The following is a 16082-nucleotide window of genomic DNA, read 5'->3' on the forward strand; positions in this document are numbered from 1 at the left end:
CAAAACATTCATAAAGTTACAAAAAAGGCGGGGAGGAGCACCTGGGTCCGACCCTTGATTTTGGCTCAGGTCTTGATCTCACAGTTCATGAGATCCCCACATTGGGCTCTGTGTGGACAGCCTGGAGCCTACTTGGTATTTTCTCTCTCTTCTCTCACCCTCCCCACCATTTGTGCACTTTCTCAAAATAAATAAACTTTAAAAGAGAGAAAGAGAGAGAGAGAAAGAGAGAGAGAGAGGCTGTGTACACCTCAGTATTTGCATTTTCCCATCTGGATCAGAGATGGGAAAAACAGGCCCACTCCACCCCAACCTGCTTGGCCCATCCCGTCCCATCCCAGAGGTCCTCAGAAGATTTAACACGCTAAGGTGAATTCACATTCCAGAAGCATTCACACAGAAAGGCATTCTATTTGTTAACAAAATCCATTCAACAAATAACTAAGCCATTCATCTTTAGGTCTGTGAAACTGGGATGACACATAGGGCACATTTCTTATTTTTATTTCAACATTTAAAATATTCACAGATGGAGTATTGTATTCATTGACTCTCCATGGAAGATGTACCAAACAAAGCATACAGGTTATTCCACAATTACAAAATTACATATTTGTGACTATGTGAATGTTTACCCCTAGTCTTTATCTGGAAAATACCGCTTAAAAAAAGAAAAAAAAACTTTCAAGTTTTTTACTGGATTAATTTCCATAAAAAGTAAATAGCAAAGAATTTTAGGAGACACCAAAATATCAGCCAGTGCTTTTTTAAATTTTCAAACTTTTATAGTGCTCTTCTGACTTTTAAGTGTCAGGAACACCTAAGTAACACCCAATTCTTTCTCTTTTCCCCTCAATAGCCAAGCCAGGATGAACATACTTTTTTTCCTAAGTCTTTTTTCCTATGTAGAAATAGGTACATCACCACAGCAACTTGACTGGCTAATGAGGTAGGAGTATTCTTCAAAAGCATTTAAGAAGCAAAAGAGAATAATCAAATTATTAAGAGTTTTTCTTTTTTAGTGGTTTTCTTTAAAACACCAAGGGCATTGGAAATTGGTCAAATGCCACTCATACTTTAAAAGACAAAGAGGGAAAACCCCATTAGAAACACCCTGCTACAACTACACTCGGATCTGGCATTAATTAAATCCATTCTGGCATCACGAAGTAAGAAACTGCTGTCTCAAAATGCCAAGCTTTCTTCCTGGAAGAAACCTTACCAGGAAGAGAAGTTTAAACAGAAAACATCAGTCCCCTATCTTCTCTTTTCAGTACAGTTAATTGCTCTCTTCTTTTAAACCCAGTTCTCGTTTCCTGCACCCAAAAAAAGACAAATAATGTCTGTGTATTGCATATCCAGTAGATTTAAATGAATTTAGCAGTCAACCTATCAAATTCTGCCAGGGAAACTCTCCTTACATGAAGGTTTTAATGACCTAATGCTATTCAGCTACAAAATGCCTAGGTAGTAGATTTCAGCACCACCTCTGTATCAGCAGATTGGTTCAAAATGCACATGGCACCCTGAATTCATACATACCTAGGAAATCTACCCATTACTCCTTCAACTACACCGAAATCAAAGCTCTGTGTTCTAACTACCCTTTCTTGTATACATATCTAGGAATACTTTATAAATTCACCCAATTAAGTTAATAGAACACATTTATATTCCCAAATAAGGGGAAGTTATCAATCAAGCATGATTTGTCTAAAATACCATTTTGAACACTTTTGGTACCTATTATTTGGATGCTAAAATACCAGAAGAGAGGATTTACTTCCCCAGTTATGCACCTATTAGGGCTACTGCTAAAAACACTAAAAAATCATCTAAAAAATGTAAAAACAGACTTAGAACAGCTGCCAGAAAAAAAATTTAGTAACTGTATGTGTCCTGGCAGCTGGTTTTGAAATCAAGTCCTTGACAATTCTACTATAAAATGTTTTAGATGCGGTAATCAAAGTTGGTATAATAGTGCAACTCTCTGATATGGCAGTAAACCATTTAAGATTAGCTACCAAAAATACGTAATTTGTTAACAAGAATTTTTCACGTCTTTAAACGTTTCTTTTACCATTCCATTTAGAACTGTGTCCTATCAATGTGATCAAAATATCACGTGTTATCATTTAGCGTGAAGAGAATTCCTTCCTCTTCACTGCCACCTTCTTCAATTTCAGTTATAGCTCCTTTACATTCTTTACCTAAGGCACACCATGCCCTATTTATTGCTGCAAAGCCCCTGAAATTTGTGCCTCAATCTGGATCTGCTTCATCACTATGGTTCAGTGAAAATCACTTCAGAGTACCTGCTAAAACTTAACATTAAGTCTAGAATACTACTATCCGAGAGAGAAAACTGCAAAAGAACCAAGCCTACTAAGAAAAGGCCAGTAAGAATATGCTCTATCTACTCTTTCCTCCAAAAACTGACCACATTAGTATGACAGTAAAGCTCAGTGAGATCTCTGGCTATATATATACTCCATGTTACAAAATAAAATGTTAGGCCAATAAGCTTTCACAATTTTTATTAAATCCTAATCTAATATAACAGTATCTGATTTTATAGACATCATCCCATGGTGAACATGTTTAATAAGTGAAAGCAAATCAGACATCTAAGTCACTATTCTCTGCAGACTAAGCAGTAAGGTAACTACACAGAACGCTACAGGTAACGACATACACTTACTTGTTCAGTTTTCATACAAGCCATGTTTTTTATCAAACTATATCTCCTAATATTTAATACAGTAGAATTAGTGATTGTAGCTCTCATATAATATTTTAATTACAAGTACCTTATTGAGATAACTAACATTTTGACAGTTTCACTGACTTTCCAAATTAGAATATATTCAAGAAAAAGAGCAAAAAGTGGAATGAAAACTGAACATGACAAGTTACTAAAGGAAAATGAAGTAAAAAAAGGGAAAGTGAAGTATCACTGGGGTGGAAAAATACAACAAGTCTAGACATTGGGCTGGAAGAAAACAGATCAACTATGGATTTCACAAGTCAGAGTTTATAAATCCAATGCAATACAAATCCTTTTGAATGTAAAAGCCAAGTTGAAATTAACAGGTCTATAAACTGTTACTTTTGGCCTTAAACAGTACCAACTCCTTTGATCAAAAAAGGCCACAACAGTTAAGATTGTATTACTTGATTTTATTTTACACTAGGTGGCGGGCACAAAGCAATCCTCCTTAATAAAGTTGACAATTAGCTTCACTCAGAACATTTTTAATAATGCACATTAAAAAAAAATGTATTCATCTTACAAATTGTTCTGCAATCCAAATATACAATAGCTTGGAAAACAACGTTTAGAAAACAAAAGCCAATGTAAAAAGACAGATTAAAACAACTAGAACAGTACAGGTTTTATATGGCTCTGATTTTACAGTTTTCTTACTGCATCATCAATGTCAGAAATCTGTTCCTTCAGCTGGCTCCATTGCTCAGGATTTAAAGAAATACCTAAAACAAAGTTTTAAAAATTAAAAGTTGAAACTCTATTTATGCTTTCTTGATGATTTTCATACTTACAACTAAAATACTGCTTTATCAACAGCTGTCACTTTGAAAGGCACAATGGAACCATACCAAGAGTCAAATCTCTTAATTTATTAATTACATATTCATAACAATTACCTGAACCAAGACCAGTCTTATATCTAGTTTTACTTCCAACACTGTATCCTGCACAATACTTACTATACCCTGTGAGAACAAATGATTTGAAGATGCATCTCACAAGCTAATTTGCTAGTTTGTAAACTAGCAGGCTAAGTGGCCAGGTCCAGATTTCGTATGTGACACTCCATTTCTATATCCAGTTGGTTCCAACATTTGCTCAAATTTTTACAGGAACTCAAGGTGAATGACTTTGTGCTGAGTTATTCCAGAAACCTTCATTTCACTTTGGAAAAATTCCTGGGACGTGACCCACACAGGACTTCTCAGAATGTACGTACTGATTAAAAATGCATTCTGCAATCATGCTGTCAGGGTTCTATCACTGCCTCCCAATCACTAATGTCACCTTAAAAAACTGTCATTACCTCTGAGTCTTGGTCTCACCAGTAAAATGGTATTTACACCTCAAAGGGGTGTTGAGAACCAATACATTAGTTAATCTGAATAAAAAGCTAAGCGTATCACATGACACATAAGTGAACACTTAAAATGTTAGTTAATAACATGTCTTTTCTATTTAAGATGTAAGACTATGAACAGAAAGTATTTTGAACTTGGAACTTCCAATGTTCTAATACTTGACCCATGTAAATAGAGAAATAAACTAGAATTGGAAGAATGAGTGTATTTTTCAGAAAACTGCTGGGAGGCCATGAAATTGTGAGGAAGGCAGAAGAACATAATGCATCAACACCTTGGAAAGACTTTAAGCTGATCAAATTATTTCAGTAAATGTTTGCAGAAACAAGAAATGTGGCATTGCCCACAATGAAAAAACCTGAATGAGCCAGAAAACGACCTGAACAAGAAAATGTTAAAGGGTATGAAAACAAACGTTAGGTTTAGTAAACCCAAAACCCACATGAAGCAAACAAGCAGTACCTTCAAAATGACAAACAGGCAGAGTAGAAGATAAAGAGGCCTTTATTATTAGCTAAGGATCAACCTAAAGCAGCTAACTACCAAAATATAGGAATTTATGCTAATCCATAAATGTTCTCTAGCTATAAATCTGGTGAAAAAATCCAGTATGCTTCTATGATGCTGATATGCTTGGGATGGGATGCAGCATAAATGAAAAGAGGACAAAGACCCAGTAAAAGGATCCCACCCCCCCCCCCACCCCGTTAAAGAATATCCTTTAGAAGATGAACCAAAAGGAAACACTATAAACCAGAATTTTTCATTCCAATTTTTACAACTTCTCAGATAGTGCCTACTACTTAAGAATTCAGATAAACTTTTTTTTTTTTTTAAAGTTACACCCAAGCAAGGGCACATGGGCGGCTCAGTCGATTAAGCATCCAACTTCACAGGTCATGATCTTGCAGTTTGAGAGTTCGAGCCCCGCATCAGGCTCTCTGCTGTCAGCACGGATCCCATTTTGGATCCTCTGTGTCCCTCTCTCTCTCTGCCCCTCCCCCACTCAAAAATAAACAAACATTAAAAAAAAAAAAAAAATAGCCAAACAAATTAGCAGCCAAATGAAATGATATTAGGGGTATTCTTTCTTCTGGGTTTTATTCCAACAATTATTTAAGACAGGTGACTGAAGGAAGTGTCATGTCCAAAAAGACTACAGAACACTCAACTGAATGAAGATCCTCCCAATGCACTGCAAACATTATTTCAATTTCAAGTAAGATACGTTACTTAGATAATTTTTAGTTCAGTCCTAATAACAGGACCAAATTCAGGAAATTAAATCTCACCTTTTCTTCCTGGTTTCATTTCACCTTCCGGATCCATCCAATATTCTCTAATATCAATTAGGACTTTCCCTTTAAAGTCTCGAACACTGACATACCTCATTTTCCCAATCTGCCAAAGAAAAAAAAACATAGAAAGGTATTCAAGAGTGATGTCCATATTTATATTTACTACTATTCTGAATATCGAAACTACAACCAAAGGAAATGTCACTGAAAAAATCTTTCTTAAAAAGACGGAATTAAATGAAGCACATCTGACCCTTCCAATCATTTTCACATTAAAGGAATCATTAGTAAAACAGAGGAACACTATGGAAAATGGTATGGAGATGCCTCAAAAAAATTAAAAACAGAACTAATACATGATCTAGCAATGATCCAGGAGCCACACTTCTGGGTGTGTACCTAAAAGAAATAAAAGCAAGGTCTTGAGAAGATATTTATTTGTACCCCCATGTTCACAGCAGCATTACTCACAGCATCCCAAAGATGGAGGCAACCTAAATGTTGACATAAACAAAATGTGTTATATACATACAATGGAGTATTAGCCTTAAAAAAAGGAAATCCTAGGGGCACCTGGGTGGCTCAGTCAGTTAAGTGTCTGACTCTTGATTTCGACTCAGATCATGATCTCGTGGTTTGTGGGATCAAGCCCCACATCAGGCTCCACGCTGACAGCACGGAGCCTGCTTGGGATTCTCTCTCCCTCTCTCTCTCTCTCAAAATAAATAGACAAACATTAAAAAAAAAAGATTTTCTCTCCCTCTGCCCCTCCCTGCTCACACTCTCATAAATAAATAAATAAACAAACAAACAAACAAACAAACAAACAGGAAATCCTGTCACATGCTACAACACAGATGAACCTTGCTGACATATGCTAAGTGAAAGAAACCACTCATAGAAAGATACATACTATATGATTCCACTTATAAGAAATGCCTAGACTAGTCAGATTCAGAGAGAGAAAAAGTAGAATGGTGGTTATCAGGGCCTGGGGAGGGGGTAAAGGGGAGTTGTTATTTAAGTTTTGCAAAATGAAAAGTTCTGGAGATCTGTTTCACAATAATATAAACATACTTAACACTACTGTATGCTTAAAAATGGTTAAAATAGCAAATTCTATGTAAAGTGTTTTTGATTTTTTACCACAATAAAAATCATTAGAAAGCAAAGTTTTGCAGTACAAACTACAACCAGTAGGAATCCATAGACTCCACCAGCAATACACCATTCTAAGAATCCAGAGATCCGGTCAATAGTAACATGAGAAAGCTTTTCCTTTTAGACATTCATTTCAAATAACATCTTTAATACACTTCACCCATAGTCTCAAAGTAAGAACTTAAAACTACCCACAGAAAACTATTTTTCAAAAACCTTACACTGTGCTTAACAAACTACAAAGGAAAACAATTTACTCAACAAAGTGTCTGTAAGCACTTTCCAGGATGTCTTACACTGCTGTAATATACTATCTAGCACTTAAACTAAGAAGTCACACTTTCTGATCAAAACTTTTAACACCTGCCCATCTCTTACTCATTCTGAAACTACTCTTCAGGCTTACTGACTAAAAACCAGCTATGATTTTTGTGCTTACATCAACATGTAAAGATCTGGGGTTCAGTTATGCTCCTTTCCCTTCGAACCAGGGCCCCTTGATTATTAAATAATCCTTTTCACGGGGATACAAGTTATTACTGTAGTAGAATCACAGCTGTGCTGACCCAGTACATATTAATGGCTTCCATCTTGCCTATGTCCTTTTAGACTGCTTTTTCTGGTCTCAGCTAGGTCTTGTGCATTTTCCTTTAGTTTTCCATTTTCAGGTTACGTTTCTTGTCCTGCTGGTATACCCCTAATTCCAGGGCATGCCCCATGCTTTATGGAGAAATGAAGTGCACTGGGTACGGGTTAAGTGCCTTCAAATCTTTCTTCTCTGCACTCACATCATATCAGTTAACTTTCTTTACTTTTTCTATCCTGTTTCTTTCATACACGTTCTTTCCCATTTCACTGGCTTCATACCTACCATTTCCTAACATGCTCATTCCCCTCTTCTAGAAAACATTTTCCCTAACCTGCATTTTGTAAACTTTCTCCGTGTTTCCCTCTTCCATTTATTGCTAAATTTTGAAAGGAGAGGAATACTGTTTCTACTAATTAAATTCCCACTGCCTACACTAAATTAGTCACCAGTGATCTTATGGTCACTTTTAATGGCTCATTTTTTAGTCAGTCTTCTTGAAACCCCCTAGTGCCTATCATACTGGGTTCTTAGTAAACTGTTTTATTGGATAAATTAGATAAGTCCAGAATAATTCTCATAGTGGAACTGTTCGCTGGGACTTACAATACTGATTTAATAACTCTAAGAATATCTCCATGGGGGGGAGAAATTAGTTCAACCTCTATCTCACACCATACGCAGAAAAACTAAACTAATTCTACATGGATCACAGACCTAAACGTGAGGGTTAAAACTATAAAAGTTCTAGGAAAAAAATTTCAAATAAAATATTAATAAAATTGTCAAACCATTATTGTAAGTAAAAATGAAGTTCTCATTTTTTATTTATATAACCAATGTACTCTACTGTGCTCTTAAGCCAATTAAAATTCAGTATTATCACCAAAATATTTTTCTATGGCCAAATTACCATTTCAAAGAAAAACCTATAACAGCAACAAAATTAAAGATTATCTTGTAGAATGCCTGTCACTACTAAGGTCTGTGAAAACTCACTTTGAAAATAAAATATATAGTTCCTCCTAGAGAAACCAAGAGGCGCTTTCAAAAGAGTGAGGAATCTTACAGCTTTATGAGGCTCAGGAAGCTTTCCAAATGAGGTTTTAAAAACTGAACCCACTTTTTTTGATGAGATAACCACCCCCTAAAAATAGATGTGGTTTTCCCCAAACTGCTCTAACATAATAAAATCTCTAAATGTGGATCCTGTTTCTTCAAAAGACAAGATAAAATCCATTAAAATGCTACAGATGTTTTCATTAAACAGACAAAGGCAGGCAAACGGTAAACAAGAACTGATCAGAGAAAGCCCAAGATAGATAGTTGCCCAAATCCTCGAAAGTTTTTACCTCTATTTCAAACATTAAGTTAAAATATTCCAATGCAGCACTTCATTCTCCAAAAGAAGAAAGTCCATTCTCTACAAGAAGGTCTATGAAAGGACGGGATGCTTCTCTTGCAGATTCCACATTTCATTCTGACCCTTAAGGAAACTTCCCACAGCACTTAGAATAAAACTCAAAGAGTGCAAGACCTGGTCCTTCACCCTCGTTACCAACCAGATCTATCTACATTCTCAACCAGGTTTCCTAGGCTCCAGCCACAAAATATTTGCACAAGCCTCTCTACTTTAGAAAGGATTCCCTCTCTCATGTATTTCATGACTGGCTCCTCCTTTATGTCTTAAGCTTCAAATGTCACTTCTTTAGAGAGAGATTCCCAGAGCACCTTCTCTCTCATAATAACCTACCCTTTTATTTCTCAGCCCTTAACATAACTTATATACATACATATACATATATATGTATGTTTATTAGTATAATATTTATCCCTATAAATTCCACAAAACCAGAGACCATGTCTACTGGGACCATTACTGCTTACCCAGAACTTAGCAAGGCCTGATGTACAGGAGGCATTCAAAAAAACAAACAAAAAACAGCATTCAAACTTAAAGAAATGAGGGCCCTTTCATAATTCTTCCTTACATATACTGACTTATGTTTTCTATCAAAGTAGTCTGCTCCCCTAAGCTATAGGCAAGTCAGAAGACTAAAACCTATAACTAATCCATCTGCATTTTGTCTAAATTTTTAATATTTTTTAACAAAAAATGTATACATTTAAGGTGTACCACATGAAGATGTGATCTATTCATAGTGAAATGATTACTAGTCAAGATAATTAACATATTTCAGTTACCATTTTCTGTGTGATCAGTGCACCTGAAACCTCTTTTAGCATATTCCATATTCAATACAGTAGTAAGTATAACCATCATGCGTCTATTTTCATCCACACACATAACTAGGCAAAAAGTGAGTAAAAATATCCAACTTCTATTTTCCTATTCTAACCTTAATCCTGGCACTGTCTTTCAAGGCCATCAGTAAATTCAAAATATATACCTATTTTACCTGTAAAGAACTTATCAAAGTCAACACCCAAACAATAAATAATCCAGTGAAGCAATGGGCAGAAGACACGAATAGACATTTCTCCAAAGAAGAACCAGATGGCTAACAGACACATGCAAAGATGCTCCACATCACTCATCATCAGGGAAATACAAATCAAAACCACAATGAGATACCACCTCACACCGGTCAGAATGACTAAAATTAACAACTCAAGGATGCCTGGGTGGCTCAGTTGGTTAAGTGTTCGACTCTTGGTTTCAGCTTGGGTCATGACCTCACAGGTTCATGACATCAAGCCCTGCATTCAAACTGCTTCCTAAATGTGCAGTTCTCAATCTGTTTCTGAATGCCTAGAACTTTAAAATCTTTTTTTTTTCAATGTTTATTTTGGGGGGGGGGGGGGGGGGGAGGGGGGGGGGGGAGGGAGAGGAAGGGGGAGGGGGAGAGGGAGAGGGAGAGGGAGAGAGAAAATCTGAAGCAGGCTCCAGACTCTGAGCTGTCAGCACAGACGCGGGGCTCAAACTCATGAACTGTGAGATCATGACCTGAGCTGAAGTCAGACGCTTAACCAACTGAGCCACCCAGGAGCCCCTGGATGTCTATAATTTTAAATTCACTGTTTTACACTTAGCCAAACCACAAGTTTCTAGACTTTAACAATAATCTAGCAGCATATAAATTACTTTCATTTCTACAAACTTGCTCTTACATTTCAACGAATATAAGATGATTATAAGAAACATTAAAAATTATTATGCAGGATCAGATTATAGTACTTTCAACATTCATCAGATCAAGCCAGATAATAATTCCTCTGGATCTAAGGAAATTACCTGAAACATGTTATCATCTCTGCTGCTGCTACTCTGCTTAGAGGATGACAGGGCTCTTGAAGTCTCACCGGTCTTTTGCTTCTTTACAGGTTTTTCTGGAGTAACCTGCTTTTTCCGCTTTAACTTGAAAGAAAAACAAGAATAATGGTTAAAATCTGCATACATAAGAATAAAACACATTTCAGGTTCAAACACTTCCTGACTCCTTAGGACTTAAACGATCAGAGGACTACATTTATTCATTAAAAAAAGAATCCTAAAAACACACACAGGCAAGTTTCACTTGACAAGAGAACTATGGAATTAACCTAATATCTAACACAGTGTCTTCAAAATGTGTTCCCAAGAGCCCAAAAGTCACTTCAGGCATCAAAGAGGTAATAACCAGAGAAACAACTCTTTAATAGACCAGATATGCACATCAGATTTCTCTGGGAAGAGAATAAACTTTTAGAAACCACGAGTCTATTAAAGTTAGTCAGCTACTAATTTTTTTTACAAAGGAAATATATTAATTCGTAAGAATACAACCAACTTATTCCAATCTAGGATATGTTATTCATGCGCTGCCTATTCCAAAAGGGACTTAAATTGACTTTGAAAATTATGAGTACATGTAGCACCTGGGTAGCTCAGTCAGTTAAAGCATCTGACTCTTGATTTCAGCTCAGGCCATGATCTCACATTTCATGGGATCGAGCCCTGAGATGGGTTCCACGCTGAGCATGGAGACTGCTCGGGATTCTCTCTCTCCCTCTCTCTGCCCCTCCCCTGCTCATGCACATATGTGCGCACTCTCTCTCTCAAAATAAACAAATAAATAAGCTTTTAAAAAAAAGAAAGAAAAATTTATGAGTACACAAACCTAAGAAAGCTATTTCGTACTGAGCATTAGAAGTCAACAATTCAAGAACTTCCTCATCAGAAAAAAAAATCACCAAAGGTGAACAGCAATGTGCTTAGACTACTATTCAAAATCAAAACAACGTTTTAAATTAAACAGCATTATTGTAAAAACTTTTTATATAGCCTGGTTCTTAAAATGAGCTAACGCCTATGAAAACTAGTGGAGTTCCCAACCTAAACAGCAGAGGGCAGTCGTGTTCCTTTTAGTGGAAAGTACAAACTGACTTGTTGTCTTACTAAATTAGATGAAACTAGATAAAATATAATGTTACGTATGCATATAACTGAAAAAGTGAATGCATTTAATTTTTTTTAAGCTTATTTCTAAGAGAGCATGAGCGGGAAGGAGCAGAGATGGAGACACAGAATCTGAAGCAGGCTCCAGGCTCCAAGCGGTCAGCACAGAGCGCAACCAACGGCTCGAACCCTGCGAGATCACAACCTGAGCCAAAGTTGGACACTCAACTGAGCCACCCAGGTGCCCCAAAAGTGAATGTATTTAATTTAAGTGCTTACAGGATTAAGAATACTATTTGGGACAAATGGCAAATATCAATTCAGCTCAATAAGCAGAAAGTGATTATTCTTTGTATCAGGGTCTGGATACTCCCCAGGGATTGGCACATGCCCGGCACATAAACACTCAATAAAAATTTGCTAAATGAACATAATCAAATGCCATACCAAACGCAAATAAGAATTTAAGACATATTTCCTTCTGCAGTACAGCTATGTATGCTCTTTGAGGCTTCATTTCAACCTTTACGTGATATATTCTTTATTTCCCTAAAGATCCATCTTCTCCAAGATTCTCCCATAAGCTCTTTTAACTAACACTGTCAACTAAACTCAGAGACATAATTATGTAAGCTTCTAGGAAATAAAAAGTTCTGCATGGAAGGAAGCTCGGACTACAATGTGAGCTGCTCAGGTAAGCAGAATGCACAGCTTCCAGCACAGGTGTCAACTAATGTAGAAAAAGCCTGTTGTCAAAATGGGTTATTTCACGTTAGCTTTGCTGGGTGTTGATTTCACTAAAAAGGAGGAGACCAGAGTAAATAACATTCTAACTTAACATGTACCAAGCCTACATTTGAAGTAATCCTAGTGGGCTGGATAAACATCAGTGGCCAAGGACACTGTCAAAATTGACACCTGCATTCAGAGTTCAGGTAATTTAGTTCAACTACAACACACAATACCTACAGATTAGGCAGATTTCCAAATAAAGCAAATAGCGGCTTTGGCCTATTTCTAATGGTATTCCCCCTAGGGAATAAGGTGGTGGTTCTGCAGAGTTAGTGTTCCTAGAAGTCCTCAATGGGAGACTTGTTCAGGTCCAAACACTTGCTCAAGTCTGATTTAGGGGCCAGGAGTGTGCATGAACAAGTACCCTAGGCACTTTGGTCAAGTGGTCCCAGAACCATTTGCACTTTCAGAAACACCCGTCCAAGCTCTCTTTTTACGATTCTGATATGCCTTGCTGTCCTATAGAACTGGATGTGGGCAATACTGCTGAATTAAGTATCACAGAAATGACTTGCATTAATAGTCACCTTTTTGTCAACCTCACTGTCAGAATCACTGCCGGAAGAGCTTGAAGAAACAAGTTCCTTTGACTTAGGCATTCTGCAAGACAAATACATTATATAATTAACAAATTATTCGATTACCTCCAGCTTAATCTCTCCCAAGCAAAAATTTAAGAAGTTCCATGGTTCTATCATTTTGTGGTACTGGAATTGTGACGCGAAGCACAATGCTAGAAGTTATACTCTTAATCTATGCTCTTCTGAGTTGAAAATAACACCCAGAACCCAGCAAGGAGAAAGAAGTAAAATGTCACACACCTCTCATACTCCTACACCTCTTTCTCAAAGCCACTGGGTCTTTTTATACTGCATTTTAGAGAGGTTAGAGGTTTATGGGTAGGATAAATTGCAAGAAGGCAGGTGACAGCAATCTGCTAAAACCAGGAAGTAGGAATATCCTCAATACGGCTTTATATTTCTCACTCATGAGATCTAACGGAATTATCCACCCAACATGGAGAAGAGCTGCACTATACAGATGTCAATAGCTAATTCACTCGCCAGTATAATCCTATTTTTTCACATTTTGTGTATGTCCTTCATGCTCTCTGGCTTTTTGACCATGCCATCAAAATAACAAGCACCTATTCAGAGTTCACAAAGTTATACGTAATTTTTACAATTCATTACATTTTACACTGATTTTTTTCTCTGGAATATAACTAAATTCTGAAGAATCTGCTTATGGGAGGGGCAACACCTTTTCTCAAATCCCTACTATGGCCCTAGTTCCCCAGAGGTATATACATAGGCCAATCCCTTGCTTTCAAGTGGAGGTTTACTGAGCACAGCCAGACAGAGGGCCTTGTTTCTCTACTTTTGCAGTGATTAAAAAAAAAAAGAAAGAAAAAAAAGCTAAAGCCCAAATTTCAAGGAATTCCAAGGCATGCTGTACTTCTTTTCAAGGCACTTTATAAAACCAAGTGGTAAACCACTTATTAAAAAATCTTTTGCTTTCTATCCAAAAAGGATGGGTCCTATTAATTTTTGTATAACCTAAAAGCCCCAATATATACAACAAAGTCTGTTAAATGTTGAATAAAGGAAAAAAGACCTCATTTTCTCCTCAAAATATCATAATCAAGCTCTCTAGACTAAACCTGTCTCTACACTGACATTGAATGTATTCCACAATAGGAGGTCAAGGTAAAAGAAGTGGGCCATCCATTCCAATTCTAGCCACTAATTTCAAAAAGCTCAAACAAACCCAACTGGTAATTTCCTGATGAGAAGAGGAAACTCAGGTGGAACCAACAAGGTTCTGAACCATGTTTTATGTACTAATCCTGTTACTGCCTCCATTTTACATCATAAACTCCAAAATCAATTTAAGTTTTTTTTATGCTAGCAGCTAATAATGCCAAGAAACATTTTTTTAAAGGTAATTAAATTGAACATAACCTATTTTTTCACTTTGAAATAATCAAGCATAACTATACGGTCTATTAATAAAAGCTGCGGGGGGGGGAGGGGGAGGGCTAAGATCATTTCAAAGAATGACCTCGTAATTAATCCAAATTAGAAGCCCATTCAACAAAAAAACAAGATAATGGTAACTAAGGCCACTTTGAACTTTTGACAAAATATATTTTTACGTAAAAAAAGGCAGGCTAGTAATTCAGGCAGGTGGTATTAAAATGCTAGTGTAGAATATATACAAAACGCAACTGAAAAAACGAATCTTCATTCTCTGATGATGGCGTGGAGGACTAGAAAAGAAGAGGTGAAAATAAACGTAGACTAAAAGGCACACGAATTCGGTACTACACGAGGGTGATGAGCACCAACACGGGGAAAGGGGGTTGCGCGACACCAGGAAACTGCTGGAACCCTGGGGCTGGCAACGGCTGGGGCGGGGGGAGACAGGTTGGTCGGAGGGGGCGTGGGAGGCGGCGAAGTGCGGAGGAGACCGTATGGGAAGAGGAGGGACTTGCACCAAGCGCCATTTTCTTCTCTCGAAGCATTACCTACCCCCAGCATACCAGTCGTCCTTCCCCCGCAGCCCTCCTCCGACGGGGTCCGCTCTCTCCCTCCCCTAGACAGCCCCCCACCCCCACCCTGGGAGTCACGGTGAGAGCCCCAGCAAAGCCTTGAGGAAAAGCAGGCTCCGCACGCGCCCCCGCTGTGGCCCGGGCCGCCGCTGCATTGTCCCGGGGGCGCCCCGGCCCCCTCCCCAAAGCTCCCCGCCCCCCGCCCGGCCGCACCCCGCCGCCCGGGGCCGCAGCTCTCGCCGCGCCCGAGCCATTCCCGGGAGCCAGCTTCTGGCGCGGAATGGCCTACAGCGCATGGGGCGCAGGGTCGGCGAAGGAGGAGGTCCAGGGAGGCCAAGGCGGGGAAAGGGGAGGTCTGGCAGCGCCGCCATTTCCCGCGGCCGTCGCCGGCGAGCGGTGTAGAGGCCGCAAACGGCTCGCGGCCCCGCCGGGAGGGTGGGGATCGGCCGGGCAGGGACTCGAAGGGTGGGGGCGGGGCCCCCAACACTCACGCTCCGCTCTTGCAGCCGAACAGCCCTCTGCTCGCTCGCTTGCAACTGACAGAGAACCGGAAGTGACGAAAGCGAGGAGCTGCCGGCCCCGCCCCTCTGGGACTGCGTACACGTGATGGGGCGTGGCTTTCTCGCCGAAACCAACAGCGAGACCCTTTCCAGGGCCTTAAAGGGACCGTCCTCGTGCTGAGCTAGTGCCTTGAAAGTAAAATGCAGCGGAGATTGAGCCTGACCTGTGAGTGTGAATGAGGGCACGAATAAAACACGAATGACAACCATCGAACTTTGCCCTTAATTCCATAAGTGTTTCTTGTACTAAAGTGAAGTGTCCATACTGAATAAGCCCATTTTCCCAGAAATGGTCCTTACCCCACCCCCCCTACCTCCCGCAGTTTTTCACTGGTAAAATCCAAAGGAAGGAAACCAAAGTGTCACACATTTAATTCTGGGAAGTGCAAGAAATCTTTACAGAAGTCCTTGGCCACCCTTATCCTTAAACTGAAGTCTTGGAGGTAGTTCACAGAAGACAGGAGAAATCCATACTACAAGCAGGAACATGGCCAATAGATTTACAGTTAATAAATGCCTGCTATAGCCAAGAATATATATAGGGGTGCCTGGGTGGCTCAGTTGGTTAAGAGCCTGACTCATGATTTCAGATCAGGTCATG

The 16082-nt window shown here is 38.7% G+C and overlaps 1 protein-coding gene across 2 annotated transcripts; it reads right to left on the minus strand.

Annotated features, from left to right (window-relative positions):
* Positions 1-3159: 3159 nt before the first annotated feature.
* On the minus strand, positions 3160-15515 carry SUB1 (SUB1 regulator of transcription). Of its 2 annotated transcripts, none has more exons than XM_049648224.1 (5): positions 15413-15515; positions 12895-12967; positions 10433-10555; positions 5424-5532; positions 3160-3492 (listed from the first exon to the last, which is right to left on the minus strand). In XM_049648224.1, the coding sequence occupies exons 2-5, from the start codon at positions 12964-12966 to the stop codon at positions 3413-3415; spliced, it is 384 nt and encodes a 127-aa protein (XP_049504181.1). In that variant the 5' UTR covers position 12967; positions 15413-15515; the 3' UTR covers positions 3160-3412. The 2 variants fall into 2 exon arrangements, with proteins under 2 accessions (XP_049504181.1, XP_049504182.1); XM_049648225.1 differs by lacking the exon at positions 15413-15515 and adding an exon at positions 15211-15318.
* Between the last annotated feature and the right edge of the window lie 567 nt (positions 15516-16082).

Source organism: Panthera uncia, assembly GCF_023721935.1.
Source record: "Panthera uncia isolate 11264 chromosome A1 unlocalized genomic scaffold, Puncia_PCG_1.0 HiC_scaffold_17, whole genome shotgun sequence".
Classification (NCBI taxonomy): Eukaryota; Metazoa; Chordata; class Mammalia; order Carnivora; family Felidae; genus Panthera; species Panthera uncia.

Excerpts from the sequence above, each read along its gene's own strand:
- SUB1 (XM_049648224.1), bottom strand. The coding sequence starts at position 12,966 with ATGCCTAAGTCAAAGGAACTTGTTTCTTCAAGCTCTTCCGGCAGTGAT. Across the intron at positions 10,556-12,894 it reads ACAGTGAGGTTGACAAAAAG|TTAAAGCGGAAAAAGCAGGT; the intron begins GTGACTATTAAT and ends TTTTCTTTCAAG. Across the intron at positions 5,533-10,432 it reads GAGATGATAACATGTTTCAG|ATTGGGAAAATGAGGTATGT; the intron begins GTAATTTCCTTA and ends TTTCTTTGGCAG.